General features: G+C 42.1%; 1 protein-coding gene across 3 annotated transcripts in view; it reads left to right on the forward strand.

Moving 5' to 3' along the window:
- Acadsb (acyl-CoA dehydrogenase, short/branched chain) overlaps nucleotides 1-18,914 on the forward strand; it is a 41,477-nt gene that overhangs the window by 18,726 nt on the left and 3,837 nt on the right. For all 3 annotated transcript variants that reach the window (XM_063282101.1, XM_008759866.4, NM_013084.2), the window contains 8 exon segments: nucleotides 462-621; nucleotides 1,807-1,907; nucleotides 4,241-4,447; nucleotides 5,782-5,952; nucleotides 7,491-7,616; nucleotides 9,551-9,643; nucleotides 12,549-12,638; nucleotides 16,951-17,088. In XM_063282101.1, coding sequence (XP_063138171.1) covers nucleotides 462-621; nucleotides 1,807-1,907; nucleotides 4,241-4,447; nucleotides 5,782-5,952; nucleotides 7,491-7,616; nucleotides 9,551-9,643; nucleotides 12,549-12,638; nucleotides 16,951-17,088 — 1,086 coding nt within the window.

Below are 18,914 nucleotides of genomic sequence, written 5' to 3' on the forward strand. Positions count from 1 at the left end.
CTCGGGAGGCAGAGGCAGGTGGATCTCTGTGAGTTCGAGGCCAGCCTGGTCTACAGAGCAAGCCCAGGACAGCCAGGGCTGTTACACAAGGAAACCGTGTCACAGAAAAACTAAGTAAAATAAGTGAATTTAAAATGCAGTACATTTAAGCCCTCTTGTTTTAGAGTATGGGTATGGGTATACGGCTGAGTGATGTGAACTGTTACACATAGGACCCAGGTTTGGTTCCCAGCACCCATATCATGTGGCTTACAACTACCTAAGTCTCCAGTTCCGGGGGACCCAGTGCCCTCTCCCACCGACATTGGTAGGTATGTGGTATAAATAAACTCACACAGATGTTGACACACATACATATAAATAAATAAGAATGAGTGATAAAGTTACTCCCAAGGAAACTAATGTTCCGACCACTCTCTTCTCTGTATGCGTCTCTTCTTCAATCGGGGCTGTGCCTAAAGCTAAGAAGAAACTTCCTGACTCACTCGTCTTCTTGGAAAATCCCTCCTCGTGTCCTCAAATCCTCACAACCAGAAGCTCTACTCAGTGTAACAAATAATGCCCTATGTTTCGCACCTCTGCAGACATTTACTGATGAGGATATTATGATGCAGAAGGCAGGTAAGGAAACCTTCAACTTCATCCAATGCCCCTCTGGTCATGTGACACAAAACAACACAAAACAGCCTGGAAGATATGCTCATGTCTGTGGCGGTCACTCTGTTTGGGGGCCTGCAGAGTATTTGTTTATTTTTGGAACAGGATGTGGCTGTGACAACCCCCTGGGCGGAAGTAACCTTCTTGTCTCAGCCTCCAAAGTAGCTGGGATTTAGAGTCATACAAATGGAATTTTTTTCCCATGTAATTATTTGGAAAAAGTCATATAAAAACAATGGCAGAGTAAAAGGCTAGGTTACAAGTTAAGGCTTCCCCATCTCTGTACCTGGATTCTCCAGCTCTTCCCAGAAGTTGTTTCATTACCAGTCTTTCTCTAGCCCTGGAGTGAGGACATGACACTAGCCATCCTGCAGTGTACAGGGAAAGCATCTCTGAAACAAAGGCTTGCCTGCCCAGAGCATTCTTAGTACTGAGGTGGAGAAACCTTCCTGTGTGTGGTCATGCAGCTGATAAAAGGTCCATGTTGGATGGGATGTGCTGGTGTAGAAGAATAAGGAGTAAGTAGGGAGGCAGTAGGCATCTGGCATGGTGGTGTATGCCTTTAATCGCAGAACTCCAAAGCCAGGAGCAAGTAGGTCTTTGTGAGTTAAGGTTAGCCTGATCTCATAGTAAGTTCCAGTCTAGCCAGGGCTACACAGTGAAATTCTGTCTCAAAAAAAAAAAAAAAAAGCAAAAAGAATAAGATGGGGAGGAAGGAAGCAGGAGAAGGTTGAACGTGTGTCCTATGTTGGTTTATAGAAGAAAACCAATAGGTAGAGCGTCTGGGCAGAGACATACAGAAGACTCTGAAGAGATGCTTTCAGAAGGTATACGGAAGTTTAAAATTAGTTTCCTTTGGGGAGATGAACCCTAAATCCACGATAAGAGAATGAGGCTTTCATTTTTCATTTTATGCCTTCCATGGTATTTATATTTTTGCTTCAAAGGGGATTAGGGGATTGGTTTTTTGTGTATTCATAGAAGGAACTTGTAATTTGTATTTTGTAAAACTAAATATAGTCATGTATTTTAATTTATTGGTTAAAAAAGTTTATCAACAAACTGTTAATGAACTATTTCTTTCTTAACTTAAAAATGTCCACTTTATCTACTTAAATATAAACTTATCAGCAATTCTCTTTCCCACAGTCAAAAAATTTGCACAGGAACAAATTGCTCCTTTGGTTTCAACTATGGATGAAAATTCAAAAATGGAGAAATCAGTGATACAAGGATTATTCCAACAAGGGGTATTTGTTTCTTAATTCTCCTTTCGAAACTTTTTGTTACTTAAATTTTTATACAATATATTTTATCATATTCTTTTCCCTCCTCTACTCCTTTCCTGTCTTCCCCTATCTCTCTCTCTCTCTGCCCACCCAATTTCACGTTTTCCCTCTTTCTCTCTTCTCTCTCTCTCTCTCTCTCTCTCTCTCTCTCTCTTTCAAAAAGTCAAAGCAAACAAGACAAAAAGTACACAAAAAACAGAGTCCATTTTGTGTTGGCCAACTCATTTAAATACATCTTCTATGTTAAAGTATATGCAAACTTTTCAATTTGGGGGTTATAATAATCATAGTGAATTCCTCATTCCTACTTCTTGGTTAAGACCTTGGTTGATTTTATACAGTTAGAGATTTTTTAACTGGATTGACATTTTAAATTGGCAATGCTTTTAAAGGAGAAGGCCTCTAGCATCTGGTGGGAAGAAGCATGGGACACTACAGACTAAGCATCCTACAGTACACAGGGAAGCTCAACTAAGAACTGACTGACTCCATCAAACATTACAGGTCACTGTGTGGATTCTTGTGTATGTGGCTGTCTTACAGCAGAGCTAATATCTGAAGCTCACATTAACTGGATTTCCAGCTTTGTGATTTACACAGTCCTTGTCACATAGCTCTTGTCAACAAGTGTGTCATGTAGAATAGATTAAAGTAGAATTATTCTGGCTGTGAGTAGGGTATTGTCAGTGTGGGAACTCCAAGGAGAACGTCTTAAAAATCACCATACTGATTCCCGGTATATCCCTTTTAGGCTCAAAGGGGTTTTGTTTGTTTGCTTTGCTTTTTGTCCTTAATACTAGGTATGTCCCAGAGTCAGTCACTTCTATTCAGCATCACCTTCCTAAGCCTTGTCTGTCACCTTATTGAAAATAACTTCTGGTACCAAGCCACACAACTTCATTTCTTCTGGTTTCCAACTTTTTGTTATCAGTGAAATACTTAGGAAATGGAATCCCATGTAGAGACATATGGGGCCACACAGAAGCCTAGTATGTTAGACAAAGACCCGATGGTTCCTCTCCTAGCCCAGTTCACTGTCATCATTGACAGACCCCATTCCCCTGCCATGCTTCTGTGCGAATCCTTTGGTGGTCTCATGGCTTGAAAACTGTTCTCCTGGGGTAGTCATTCTTGCATTCGAGGCCATGTGCACTCACTGTCCACCTATGTAAACTGCTCTTGCTTATGGTGGCCTAGCTGCCTCCTAACTCCTCAGTCCCAGTGTTAGTCACCTGCCACATATGTCCCATTAAAGAGTGCTGGTGACCTTTATCGGGAGCAGTATTGCTAACAATTGCTCACACTCAGAAATCACTGTCAGTGCCCCACCCCCACCCCGCCCCACAGTTCTCAGCCTTCGTGGTTCCCCCTTCCTGTCAGCTACATCCTCAACCTGAAATACATAGCTATGGCCCTAACTCAGTAGTGCTGTTCTAGGAGAGCCTAGAGAGAAAGGGAACATCACCCTTTCTGCTACCAGATATGGGTCTTGAGCCACTGGTATGTCATGTCCCTTCCCTAAAATAAGAGCAGTACTAAGGACATTTCATGTGTCAGTCTTAGACATTGAAATCAGATGACCACCTAAAGATGTTGGCCAGCATTTAGTGTTGTGTGTCAGCACCTGTGACTTACTGGGTGTGTCACTCTAACACTACCAGGTGTTGTCTGCTAACCATCTTGAACTTTCTAAAGTGGCTCCAAATGGATGGTCACACAGTCATTATCTCTCCTGGAAAGGTCACGTTAGAAGACACTACACCACTCAAAGCTGCATGCATGTACACTGGGAGCTGGTTACTCTCATGCATTCACTTCTTCCATCAGATCAGTGTGCAGGGGCCTGCACTGGGAAAACAAAACAGTTCATGCTTTCCTCATGAGAAAGGTTATCAGAGCATACTTAGATTTCTTTATTCCATTCATTTATGCTTCAAAGCATTTTGTATCTTTCTTTGTTATCTGAGACCCAAAGTAGAAAAAAAAATCTAACATAAATTCATTCTTCTCAAGAAAAGAAAAAAAGAAAAAAAGAAAATCAAACAAGCAACCAAAAATCTAGTGTTTTATAGGCTAGTTTGTAGTAAAATAGCTATATCAAAATATGAATAAACTTTTAAAGTTCAGAGTGTATCTATGGTAGGCTGTGGACATAGCTTGGGTGGTGGTTAAGTGTGTGCCTTGCACAAGGGGCCCCAGGTCATGCGTGTGTTTACAGTGTATTTTTACAGTCTACAATCTCCCAGTATAGAAAGCTTTCCTTACCTGTCTCATCTTTCCTCATCTGTCTTTAGATGATGGGCATTGAAGTTGAAGCAAAATATGGAGGAACAGAAGCCTCCTTCTTGTGCTCTGTCCTGGTGATAGAGGAACTAGCTAAGGTGGATGCGTCCGTGGCTCTCCTATGTGACATCCAGAACACAGTCATTAACAAACTGTTTAGGAAGCACGGGACAGAAGAACAGAAGGCCACCTATTTGCCAAAGCTGGTTACGGAAAAAGTAAGTTGAAATGAGTAGTTGAAATGGATTGGGTCTGAGGCTCCAATTTTCGGGAGAGCAGTAACTACAATATTGGCTTTAATTATCCGAGACCACAATGCAACACCATCCATCAACCAAGCAATGCTCAATAAATTAACTGCTACCACAAAAACACATTTCATTTGTCATGTGGAACTTTAGGAAATAATCATCAGACAATTATTTTTTAGCCAGGCATGGCAGTGCATACTTGTAATTCTAGTGGTCAGAGGCTGAGGCAGGAAAACTGCTCATTTGAGACCAGACCAGGCTACATAGCAACTCCCCGGCCAGGCTGGGATGTATAGTGAGATCCTGTCACAAACAAACAAACAAACAAACAAACAAACAAAAATAGCACTTCTTTGGTTTGTGTTTTATTTGTTTGTTTTGAGACTGGGTTTCTGGCTGTCCTGCAACTCGCTCTGAAGACCAGGCCGTCCTTGAACTCACAGAGATCTGTCTGCCTCTGCCTCCTTAGAGCTGGGATTAAAGGTGTGCCCTACCACAGCCCAGCAAAACAACAGTACTTTTATCACAATTCATTTTCCAGTACCTTTATTGAGATCACTTTCTACTCGAATTAACTAAATTAAGCATGGAGGGTTTTTTGTTCGTTTTTCTGGCTTCAGACTTAGAACAATCTTCCTGCATCTTTGACTTGAGTTCTGCGATGCCTGGAGGCTCTGTTGTGCTTTGGGGAGTCTGAATGCAGGTAGAAGAGGAAATGCCGCACAGTCAGCATGTATCCCGAAATCTGTATTTTATCCTAGGTAAACAGTAAGGGTGCTTTTGAGGAAATAATAATTACAATTCTATTTTGTTACATATAGACTGTTTTTAAATGTAGGATCTCAGTACATAGCCTTGGCTGGTCTGAACTATGTAGACCAGGATAGCCTGGAAGTCATGGAGATATATGCCTGCCTTTGCTTCCTGGATGCTGGGATTAAAGGCATACAGCACTGTATATATACTGTATACAGCCCAAATATAGATTTCTTGGCATAACTAAAGATTTGACTTACAGAGGTCCATTTTTAAAGCTGGGCAGTGCAGTGACTGCTAATCCCAGCCCTTGGAGGGGAGGGGGGCGGCAGAGATGATCTGATTTCTGAGTTCAAGGCCAGCCTGATCTATTACAGAGTGAGTTCCTAGGGCAGCCAGCTCTACACAGAGAAACTCTGTTATGGAGAGAAAACAAAAAACAAAAAAAAAAAAACGAACCCACAAATGTCTGGGTTTTTTTTTTTTTCTCCTATGCCTTGTTACTATAAAGGATAAATACAATATGTTTTTTCTCACATCTCTAGTTAGGGAGTTTTTGCCTCTCTGAAGCTGGAGCTGGTAGCGACTCTTTTGCTTTGAAAACAAGAGCTGATAAAAGTGGAAATTACTACGTCATCAATGGATCGAAGATGTGGATCAGCAATGCTGAACATGCAGAGCTCTTCCTGGTTTTTGCAAATGTGGACCCCCCCTCTGTAAGTGTAAAGAAAACTGCTTCCCTCCCTCCGCCCACCTCTTCCATTTCCTTTCTAGGATTCATTCCATGAGAGTTGAATGATCATTTTTCTCACGTTTATTCATCTAAAATAACTTGTTGACATAATTATTAATTACACAGAGGACCATTTATTACTTCTCTCCTAATACCCCAATCTTTAATTGGGTAGAACTTTAATTCTTCTGTATAATAATGAAGGATTTAAGTACTTGTAAAATACATTACTTTTAAGAATATTGAAAAATACTTAAGAGTATTTCATTCAGTACTGATGAAGAAAATCATACAGCAAGATGGTAAGCGTGTTTTATTTTGGTTTTTTTGTTTTCTGATTTGTTTGGGAATATAGAATTTAAAGTATGGGGGTCTCATGATCACATACTTATAAAAATAATTTCAACACTCACCATGGGGTGTGGAAAAGTAGCCCTGGCTGTAGAGCAGGCTAGCCTCAAACTCAACTGAGATCCATCTGCCTCAGCTTCCCAAGTGCTGAGGTGCACTTAAAGGCTGTACCACCGTGCATGGCATAAGGATCTTGTTTAGTAATTGTTGTTCTCCAATTATTCCGGTTCTGTGGTGCACATGTTGAAATTCAGAGTTCTTTGGTGTTTATTGTCCATTTTAGCTTTGTTTTCTTTTTGTACATGTGTGCACATGTGTGTGTTTGTGTAGATGTGGATGCACCTGTGAGGAAACCAGAAGTCAACCTCAGGCACTGCTTCTCATGAACTGGCCACTTTCATTTTAAAGATTGATTTTCTTTAAATTAAACTTTAGCTATGTGTCTATGTATTTGTCTGTGTAAGGGTATGTACACTGGGTACAAGGTGCCCGTGGAGACCAGAAGAAGATGTCGGATCTGCTGCAGCTGGAGTTAGGTGGTCATGAGCCACTCGCAGTGGTGTGGAGACCCAAACTCGAATCTTCTGCAAGAGCAGCATGTGCTCTTAACTACTCATTCCTTCCCCAAGCCCCCAGCTCCTTTTGAGGCAAGGTCACTCACTGGGACCTGGGCCTCACTGATAACCTTCACCTGACTGGGGCAGCAAGCCCCAAGGATTCGCCCGTCCACCTCCCTAGTACTGGAATTACAAGCGCATGCGACTGGGCTCAGCTCTTGCCCAGGTACTTGGGATCAAACAGGCATCCTCAAGAGGCAGGGCAGCACTTTACCAGCCAAGCCATCTTGCCAGCCCTGGGACTTTCTTTTCACTCCTTATGGCTTTTATTTTTATTTTATATGTGTGAGTATTTTGTCTGCACGTAGGTTTGTGAACCACGTGCATGTGTGATGCTCGTGGAAGCCAGAAGAGGGAGCTAAATCCCATGAAACTAGAGTTACAGACAGTTATGAGCCACAGTGGGAACCAAACCCTGGTCCTCTGGAAGAGCAGCGAGTACTCTTAACTGCCAAGCCATCTCTGTAACCCCTTGGCTTTCTTCCTTTGAACTCCTTATAAACAGGGATTTTAAAGCCAAAGTGATAGTCACATTTTACCTTTTGTTTTTTAGGGGTACAGAGGCATCACCTGCTTCTTAGTAGACCGAGATACAGAAGGTTTTCAAATAGGGAGACGAGAAAACAAAATGGGGATCAGAGCTTCTTCCACCTGTCAGTTAACATTTGAAAATGTCAAGGTAGGTATTCCAGAATATTCCGGAAAAGCTTAAGGAGAAGTCAGCCTTACATAGAACCATCCATAGGAAACACACAAGAGGATTGTCAGAGCAGCAAATGGTGTAAGTGTGCACGGAAGAGTTCTTGGTGGAGCTAGTCAGCAGGAAGTCCTGACCAAGAGCATTTTTCACAAAAGTTGAAGCCCTTTTCTCAACTCTTTTCTATGGAAAACTTCTCTGTGCAACCTCTGACCTGCAAAGCAAATGCCAGACGCTAACAACAACAACAACAACAACAACAACAACAACAACAATAATAATAATAATAATAATATTAACGATAAAATATTGTTATTATTATTAAAATACTTCTGAAACATTTATACTTTATAAGCTTGGCACTTGTGAGCCTACCTCTGCTGGGAGAAGGAATTCTGAGGTTGGTACACCATCTGCCACAAGATGGCGATGTTGCTCAGTAAGAGTGGGACGCAGCCAGGCTACGCTCCACAAAACCTCAGGATGCTGGAGCTGAGCTGGAGCCTGGCTCGGGCACAGGTGTTCCATTGCTCCTGGATCTCTGTGGACAGCTGTGTCTGGAGGTACTGAGGTATCTTGACAGATATCTTTGGGCCTCACTCCTTTCTTCTTCCTACTTGCCCTTATCCCGACCATTCCTCTGCTTTCCCTGCAAACTAAAGTATTTTCTTTTGTTCCTAATATTGATTACTTATTGACTATTGAGGATATTTTGCTGTATGTATATTGTTTTACATGTGTAGGGTATGTGTGTGTGTGTGTGTGTGTGTGTGTGTGTGTGTGTGTGTGTGTACGCCTGCATGGGAGCCATATATGTGCCCAGTGCCCTTGGAGACCAGAAAAGAGTCTGGGATCCCCTGGAACTGGAATCACAAATGACTGTGAGTATCCATGTGGGTGCTGGGATGAGAATCTGGGTCCTTGGAAGAGCAGCAGATCCTCTTAGCCACTGAGCCATCCCTCCACTTCTAGTATTAACCTTATACATTATAAGGAAGTATTTTGGCTTATTTCTCCTTCCTTCTCTCCGACTTACTGGAAGGGAGAGTGCACACTCACATGCACACGCCCGTGTACACACACACACACACACACACACACTTACACTTCAGTAGACTTTTCTGAAAATGAATAATCTCAACAGAAGAGCAGTTTATTACTCTTGCTTTTGAAAATACTTCATGTTTTTGTAGTTTCTAATGAATTATCTCCACATGATTAACATACAAATAAGAATTGGGGGTAGCTTGTTATTCGCATTTGTTATTGACAAATTATTTAAAATTCTCTTTTTCGAAATGTATTCATTCATTATATAGATTTGCTTAGGCTCGGGAGAATGCAAGAGTGAGTAACACAAACTTGGGAGAATAGTGAGGAGACACACAGAGGGCAGCAGGCAATCAAACTGGAGGGTTTGGTTGGTTTGTTTTTCTTAATTGTTTTAGATTTATTTATTTTATCTTCTGTGTATGAGTGCTTTGCCTGAATGCATGTATGTGTACCACCTATATGCCTGTTGCCTGCAAAAGTTAGAAGAGGATGCCAGATCCCCTGAAACTGGAGATAAGGATGGTTGGGACCAGTCATGCAGAGTGCTAGGATCTGAACCAGGATCCTTTGGAAAAACAAGTGCTTTTAACCACTGAGTCATTTCTGCAGCTTTTCTCATTGAAGTTTACTCAGTACTACAATAGAGTTAGGTCACACAAATTGAGCACTATATATGTATATGTGTGTGTGTGTGTGTGTGTGTGTATACACACACATATATATGTATATGTATATGTGTGTATATATACATATGTGTGTATAATGTGTGTGTGTAATTACATGTTATGTATATTTAAAATAAAAAAAATGATGTAAATCTAAATGATGTAAGTCTGGAAGTAAATGTACATTTGTATTTCCAGGTTCCAGAAACCAGTGTTTTGGGGAAAATTGGGCACGGTTATAAATATGCCATAGGAAGTCTTAACGAAGGTAGAATTGGAATTGCTGCCCAGGTGAGTCACGTCTTAGCTCTTTCACATATTGAGCCAATTAAGATAAAAATGAAAGAAAAATGATTGCAGTAAGACAATTAATTATCGGGAGGCTTTTGAACACAAGGTGGCAGCCTGTCCTTGCATGAGGGAAGAGAATGGCTTCAGACTATCTCCCCGAACTCTACTTTGGTCAATTATGTAAGTGCCCAGAAGACCAAACAATGGCTTAGTAAGAGCTGTCTTCTGCTTTGAGATCATTAAAGTATTATCTAATACCTAGACCAGTAACGTCCAAATATATTACATATTAAATAATGGTATCTGGTTTTTAGTTAATTTTTCAAAACCTGTTAGGACTGGTTAAAATTAAGAACACTCATTCTATTATATAGGTATGTATATTCATTATGTAAGCATCCATATATTAATATATGTTCTATTATATAAGGATCCATCCATATGTATGTATATATACACACATATATTCTATTATATATGGTTCTATACATATATATACATACATATAACACTAATTTCAACCCTTAATATATATTATATCATATCATACACATGTGTGTGTGTGTGTGTGTGTGTGTGTGTGTAATTCTGATTGCTCCCTTTCCACTCTTTCTCTTATCTCCTTCCCATCCTCAGCAACACCACACCCCCTTCATCCTACCAGATTGTATTTTGTAATTATTGGCTGTTTAGTGATCCATTTCCAGGGCCGCTGTGTGAGCATTGGAGCCTGGTGGAGTCAACTGAAGGCAATGACTTACCCCTAACCCAAATCTGTTGGTAGCCAGTAGTTCAACATTGAGAGTTGGTGCTCCCTAAACCCTTCTTGAACCAATCAATAGTCAGATATATATTTGTTTTTAATCAGTAGCTAAGATTTACTAACTTAAAGCTTTTAGATTTTGATATAATTATATCTGACAGCTGTTTAGGTAAATGTTGAATAATTTCTCCACATTTTTTTCCTGCTATTCTTTACTACATTAACAAAATTGTCCTTCCTGTCCCCAAGGGCAGAGTTTCTGAGGATTTAATCCAGGACCCCAAACATGCTGAGCATCTGGTCTACCTCTGAACTGTATATACCGTCACCCTAATGAACTATTCTTAGACCAAAGTTCAATTTCGATTGCTAACGAAGCTGAAAGAGCACTACCACACCCGTACTATTAAAGGTTCTCTTGTCGTTATGACTTTACTGGGTACAGCACTAAAGCTCCAATACAGAGCCTTATGGCGTCTAGGTGCACGTAATATAGAAGTCCTGGCTGTGAAGCCCATGGCATGTGCTCTGTTCCAATCATTCCACATTGTCTCACAGCCCAATGAGATGGTAAGAGCATGTGCGTATATGCTGAGTCCCAGTGGTCGCTTGCAGAGGAAACCAGGAACAGGAACAGTAAACTGGAGACGCTGTTCTCCAAACCCTGCAGTTAAAGAGAATTTACTTCTTTACTGTTTAAAATGGAAGCATTCTACCAAGATAGAAATGCATGTTTTCATTCGCTGTGGATAATTTCAGTGTCTAAGTCAGTGGTGTTGGCACATACCTATGATCCCAGAAGACACTTGAGGCAGAAGGGTTGAGAGTTTGAAGATAAACATAGCAAGTTCAAAGCCAGTGTGTGCACATAGCAAAACCTACCTAAAAAACCAAAGCAGAGGCTAGAAGGATAACTCAGCAGTCAAGAGCACGGGCTGCTCTTCTGGAGGACCCAGGTTTGATTCCCAGCACCCACATGGTGGCTCACAACCAGCTGTAACTCCAGTCTCAGGAGACTCAATGCTCTCTTTTGTCCTCTGAAGGTCCTGCATGCACATATTACACAGACATACATGCAGACAAAACACTCATACGTACTAGAAAATAATGAAAAGAAAAGATTTAAGAACCAAAATCAACCTTCATGTTAATAGAGGCTTAGATGCTAGAAGATGACATCATCTACAACCACCGAAACTTGCCGCCTCATTTTAACTTGGGGTTTGTGGGGGCATTGTCCCCTTAATTTTGGATATAATCTTCTGTTCTCCAGAGAATACTAAATAAAGGCTAAAAGAAAATGTGAATGAACACTAATGAAATATTGATGTTTGTGAGCATTTCCCCCCAAAGCTTTAACTATTGATTTTTTTCTTTTTCTTTTTTTAAACCTACATAGTTTGACATAATTAGATAGTGATTTACTAGCTACCTAATGCTGAAGTTTAAAAACCATTTTTAAGCTCAGATCGTTCAATAGTTATAGAAATTGGTCAGCAATGAGACAGTTCAGCTAAAATTGCTACCCCATTTTGACTTGATCTTCAAGTGTGGGAATTAGTGTTTTTACCAGATTCTCTCAGCAGTTGTCTGAATCCCAGTTAAGTCACCCAAGGAGGTTTTTGAAACGTCGATGCTTAGGCCGCACTCCCTCATCCTCCTTCCTCCCACTCAGTGGTAGACTGCTTGTCTAGCATGGTTGGTGTCATAGAGCATCCCCTCTGTACTTCAGGAAGCAAAACAGACAAAGCAAAGAAGAGACTTTCCATATTTGACTCTGCGGACTGGAGACAGAGTCTGTAGTCTTTAGTCCATTCCAGGCTATGCTACAGCTTGCTTTGTGCCTGGAGAATGAGAGCTTAGTGCAGAGGACCTCTGAGCAGTGCTGCAGCCAGAATTTGCTAGAATCAAATGCACTTCCTCCTGCATATATGAAGAGTCCACACTGTCTCCACGTGAGCAGACAGAGTGGGTAGAGGTCTGTAGTGAATACCCAGTGCACCTCTGGGCTCTCCTCCTCACGTCACCTCTCCCACCCTGTGAAAAAGGAATGTGCCACTTGGTTAACTAAAGGCATAAACTTGTAGCATATTACATTTTGGTCTTTTGATTTCTCTCTCTCTCTCTCTTTTCTTAAAACAGATGCTAGGACTGGCCCAAGGATGTTTTGACTACACTATTCCATACATAAAAGAAAGGATGCAGTTCGGCAAACGAATATTTGATTTTCAGGTTTATATAATTAAACTCTTTCTGTTATCTTAGACTTTTCCCCTTCCCGTGTTGACTCCCTGGAGGGAGTCCTCTAAGGATGTTTTATTGGGAGGAGAAATAGGTCTCGTGGGATAGGCTTGTGGCCATCCTAATCTTTTCTAAGGGTAGAACCACAGTCCTTGAGGCTAGCTGTCTTGTGTTTGGGATGCCTTGGTGGGCACTGGAGAGATGTCCTCTCACTACCTCAGAAGTCCAGCATCTCCTGGGTTCACACCTCACTAGTCTATGTGCAGGTTCATATGACTTTATCTGAAATGCCTGGCCCTAGAAATATCCCAGGCTGCACATGTTTGCAGTTTGGGATATTTTTGTGGACATGGTAAGATAGCCTGGGGATGTGGGGTAAATCTAATCAAACTTCATTTATATCCCTTATATGCCCTATATATAACTCTGAGGCAATTTTATACAATACTTTTAATGATTTTATATATGAACCAAAATGTCCTGGGCTGAGCTTTCTACTTGTGGCACCATCTTGAAAAGCTTTAGATTGTGGAGCATTTTGGATTTCAGATTTTCAGACTAGGAATGCTTACCCATTAGTAGCCGTAGCTCCCGCTGTTATCTCCAACCTACACAAGAAAACTGGGGCACAGAGAGGGTGGGCTCCCAAAGTCATCAGGTCAGGTTGCTGTTTGTCCATTTCAGTATACTAGAGTACTGTGTCAAAGCCAGCTTCCAGCAAGATGGGCAAAGAGTGACAGGTTAAGAGGGGCTTTTGATTTTCCCTGTAAACTAGGGATTAGGGTTTCTTTATATATGCACAGGTCAGGTAAACCACTGATCATAGCAACAGTTGCATTTTCAGAGACTATTGGGGCGTCTGATTATTTTTTTTAGTCAGATATTTAATATTAAGAAATTTGGTCATGCCAGGCATGGTGGTACATTCCTTTAATCCCAGCCCTCAGGAGGCAGAGGCAGGTGGATCTCTGTGAGTTCGAGGCCAGCCTGATCTACATAGTGAGTTCAAAAACAGTCAGAGCTACATAAAGAAACCCTTTTTCAAAACAAACAAACAAGCAAAAAAAAAATGGTATGGAGGACAAAAGGAAATTTGATCATTAACTGCATAAAGCTTTGGTGAGACTCAGTAGGGTTATATCTCACTATCCCTCACCAAAATGACTTGGTTTTCACCTGGGTGTGTCAGTGACATCCCTGGCACCTCTAGACTTCAGAGCTTTAAGGACGGGCCTCGGTAGTTCATCCTTACAACTCTGTCTTTAGTCAGCATAGACTCGAGCGCGTCCTCCCGGCAGTGCCTTCCATTACAGTATACTCTGCAGACCTGCGTCTAGCCATCCTGAGTTGGTTTTTTGTTTTGTTTTGCCTTGTTTTCTTTTTTCAAGGCAAGAGGCCAGAGGCACACCACTGTTACCTTTCTGCCTTCCATGGCAGTTCATGTGGTCTTTGAATAAACAGTTGTTACACCACCATGACAAGTTTAATTGACATGAAGGTATTTTATTTTTTTTAAAAAAAGATTAGAAGGGCTGGGGATTTAGCTCAGTGGTAGAGCGCTTGCCTAGGAAGCGCAAGGCCCTGGGTTCGGTCCCCAGCTCCGAAAAAAAAAAAAAAAAAAAAAAAAAGAACCAAAAAAAAAAAAAAGATTAGAGTCTCTGAATTCTGCACAAAAATCTACCAGAAGCTATGTATTAATGATATTGGCATAAAACAGGCAAATTGACTAATAGGCAAAGACAGAAAGGCCAGAAACAGACACATGCACGTTTGCACACTGATACATGGTGGAAACAACCTTGTAAGCCACAAAGTGAGACTACTTTCCCCATGTGGAAAAAAATGAAATTATCTTTGCTTCATACAGCAGATAGAATTCAGATACAGCAAAGAAACCATGTAAAAAACAAGTTTAAATTTTTAGAAGGAAGTAGGAGACTGTGCTTATAATATTAAGGTAAGAAGGGATTTCATATGTGAAACATAAAAAAGACTAGTCATAAAGAAAAAAATTAGTAAATTTTCAGGACCAGCCTTGGCTACATGGCAAGTAAGAAGCCAGCCAGCAGTCAGGACAGTATATCAAGAAACCATCTCAAAAAAGAAGGAAGGAAGGAAGGAAAGAAGGAAGGAAGGAAGGAAGGAAGGAGGGAGGGAGGGAGGGAGGGAGGGAGGGAGGGAGGGAGGGAAGGAAGGAAGGAAGGAAGGAAGGAAGGAAGGAAGGAAGGAAGGAAGGGGGCAAAGGAAAGGGAAAAAAGAAAGAAGAAAAGAAAAGCAGAGAATTTGTCTACCAAATTTGTTTTCCTCAAAAAAAAGGTATCCTAAGTGGGCCGGGCTGGGGGTAGCCTGGTGGTAGCATGCCGGCCGAGAATGTGGCCTAAGGCCCTGAGTTCAATGCCTACAACACAAGAAGAGATGGCATAGGTGAAAGGCGCGTCCTAGCAGGGAGATACTTGCTCTGCATATGCTTGCAGATACTCCATTATTGTGCTGCCTCAGAACTTACATATCTATGATAACTTTTATGTACATCAAAATAGTGTCAATACTGAACATCTAGAGAGAGAAGAATGTATCAGATATTTACAAATCGCCCCCCTGCCAAGTTTTCACTCCTTTGGTTTTGGAAAAGCTTTTCATTAGTGGGGTTATTAGATAATTGCTTTAACTGAGACTGAGCCTTCATCACGTAGTACTGAAATAATTTAATTGACTACTATTGTTAGACTCAGATCATGAAGTCAAGGAATTCTGGCTATAGTGTTCAATGTTGTTCCTCCCATGGCTCAACACAGAATTGGCATAAATAAATGTTTAGTGGTGGATAGGTTAGACCTGAGAAACATCCCAGTCTGCAGTAAACACTGAGGCTATATTTCTAGCAGACTGGGTTTTAGAGGTTTACTTTTGTTTTCTGTTTTCATTAACTTATTTATTCACTTTATGTCCTGATCACAGCCCCCCTCCCTTCTCTCCTCCCAGTACAACACTCCCACCACCCTTCTCCCTTTCCTCCCTCCCCTTCTCCTCAGAGAAGAGGAGCTCCCCTCATCCCCCCATACCAATCTGCCCTGGCACATCAAGTCTCATCAAGACTAGTGTATCCTTTCCCACTGAGGCCACACAAGGCAGCCAAGCTAGGGGCAAGGGATCCAAAGGCAGGCAACAGAGTCAGAGACAGCCCCCACTTTCAATGTCGGGGGACCCACATGAAGACGAAGCTGCATATCTGCTACATACACGTAGGGGACCTAAGTCTCCTCCATGCAAACTCTTTGGTTGGTGGCTCAGTCTCTGTGCCCCCATTTCTTAAAGATAGGGTCTCAGTGTGTAGCCCAGGCTGAACATGAACTGGCAGAAGTCCTTCTTGTTTTTGACTCCAATTCTGGAATTACAAGTGTGTCCCGCCATGCCTGGACGAAAGCTCAGCAGACTGTTTGTCACCACCACAGTTGGTATTCATGTTGTCACTGACACGCTTTCTTCACTGGCAGGCGCTTAGTGACACCTCATCGCTGAATAAAATTCCAGGGTGGCAGTAATTTTCTAATATGCTTTTAAAAGTTATTTTTCAAAATTCGAATAAATGGGGGGTGGGGACATGGTTGAGGTCTTGCTGGACAAGCTTGGACACCTGAGCTCCCAGTAAAGCTGAATGAAACTAGTATTGCAGAGGGGGAGCAGGGTATCCCTAGGCAGCAGCCATAGGGTGAGCACCAGGTTTGGTGAGATGCCTGTCTCCAGGACTGAAGGAGAGAACCACAGAGGAGGGTAACATGCAGCTGCTGTCCATTGAGCGTTGGAGGAGTAGACTCACATTAATGAAGTTATGAAGGGAGAAAACGGGTGCTTCAAATGCCCTTTCATTATTTTACAGCAGCAACTTTGGTTGTGTTGAAGCCATGTTCGAAAATCAAAATTTTCTTAATTCAATCAAGCAAAGAACATTTGAAAGTTTTGTAATATTGGGATTAGTATGAGCCCAATTTTGATCATAAACAGTTGAAAATCATTACTAAATTTGAAAGTCAAAGTTTTAAAACCTGACTTTTTATGGTGCTATTTAAAGTCCTAACCAACTATGAAGGATTATGTGAGTTTTGAAATTTTTCAATAAAGAATCCATAATCCCTGTAGCGTGTTATTTCACTTTAGATTGCAGATTTAGGGTCTTTAAAGGATTGGATTTGGATTTCTTTGGGGCTGTATTTTGAGTCAGTGGGCATTGTGTCTCTTACTTGCAGTTAGAGGTAAACTGAGTTTTGCAAATTGTCACTTACTAACGTGGGTCTGAATGTTCCAGGGGCTCCAACACCAAGTGGCTCACGTGGCCACCCAGCTGGAAGCTGCGCGGTTGCTGACGTACAACGCTGCTAGGCTTGTAGAAGCCGGGAGGCCATTTATAAAAGAAGCATCTATGGCCAAGTATTATGCATCAGAGGTAATCCAGAAGGAGTTATCAGCCTCGTTTTATATATATAAGTGAGGTTATTAGTCTTTCACTTGGGAATACTGATTAAGCTTGGGTTATCCTCCGAAAAAGAGAATGTGCACTTTCCACTTCCTGCAGTAAAGGAGTAGAGCTGCCGTGGGAAGATGTGTTACTTCTGTGGTGTCTCAGTGTTTCCATGAATGGCCAGGTCAGGGTGAAGCATACCACAAGTCCATAGCGGCCTCCTCTGAGTGATGGCTTCAAGCCATGGTTTCAAGTTGGGGTGCAATGAGTTGCCATGGAGAATATGTTCATGACAGGACCATATGAGACTTAAAGCACCAAGAAGACATGATCAACATGTGTGACATCTTCTACACAGATATATCCATTCTCTGCATACATGTGGAACTATGGCAGGAGAGTTGACCCATGTTATGGGGCAGGTGTCTTCCAGTCTTGACACTGTGTCCAATATTTGATTTAGGAGGATCCAACCTTTTGACATTCTCCAGATGGGATGAGCTGTTTTCACAGGTTTCCTGTGGTACAATAGCCCATGGGCTACAGGTTGGATACACCAACAAATACTCATTTAACCCTCACAGCTCCTAACATGAAAGATGGCCATGAACTGGGATCAGTGTAAGAAGAAGAAACTGGAAGGGCAGTTTGACTATTGGGGCCTCAGGATGTCCAGAGAAAGCCTAAATTCCCTGTCTGTCTGTCTGTCTGTCTGTCTGTCCGTCCGTCCGTCCGTCTCTCTCTCTCTCTCTCTCTCTCTCTCTCTCTCTCTCTCTCTCTCTGTGTGTGTGTGTGCGTGTGTGTGTGTGTGTGTGTGTCTCTTTTTCTTGCAGTTTTTGTCTCTCTGTCTCCCTCTCCCTCCCAACCCCTCTCTCTTTCTCTGCCACCTATCTGTCTAGGCTACATTATTTCTTAGCCAAACTCCCAGGCCACTCAGCTACTTTCATGGTCCCTATTGCTGTCTCCAGTCCATTCTTGCTGTCTTTTTGGTGGCCATGATGTGGCACTTGGAACTCTTCAGTGACTTCTCACAGTAAACGGAACAATATTCATATTAGCTTCTCACAATGCTACAGCAAGGCAACTCCCCAAATGTCATTCTTTGAAATACGCAGTTTTATCAGCTGCTCTTTGGGAGGTCAGAAGTCTGAAATTGACTTTACAGATATTAAGTAAAGATGTTCATAGAACAGGCTTTCTGGAGGCTCCAGGAAGACCCTTCCAGCTCCCAAGAACTGTTCAACTGGACATGTTGACTCATGTCCCTTTGTCCATCTTCATGGCCAACAATATAACCAAAGGTCTGTGCCCTCCCTTCCTTCCTTCCTTCCCTCCCTCCTTCCCTCCCTCCCCACTCTCTATCTCTCTCCCTCCCTTTCTCTCTCCCTCCGTCCTTCCCTTCCTCCCTCCCTCTTGCCGTCTCTCTCCCTCCCTTTCTCCCCCCCTCCCCCCTCCCCCGCTCCCCCCCCCCTCTTGTTGCTGTGCTTAGCTTGCCTTCAGTGACTAGCTCTCCAGCATCCTCCTCCTCTATCAGCATTGATTGATTGTTGGGATTTCATGCTCCATCGTAATGATCCAGGATAATTTTCTTATCTCAAGTCCCTTAGCTTAGTCCCAGCTGCAAAGCCCTCTGTTGTCAAGTAAGATAGCACATTCAGTTTCTGGAAATTAGGCTCTCTCTGGACATCCTTGAGGGAGCCATTCCTATAGTCGAACTGCTTGCCCTCCTCCCAGGGCCCACTCTTTCTGTGTCTTTCTCCCTCTGACCCCACTCTCTCTGGTCCCTGAGGCCAATGGGCCCGGCTCTATTT

Source organism: Rattus norvegicus, chromosome 1 (genome assembly GCF_036323735.1).
Source record: "Rattus norvegicus strain BN/NHsdMcwi chromosome 1, GRCr8, whole genome shotgun sequence".
Lineage (NCBI taxonomy): Eukaryota > Metazoa > Chordata > Mammalia > Rodentia > Muridae > Rattus > Rattus norvegicus.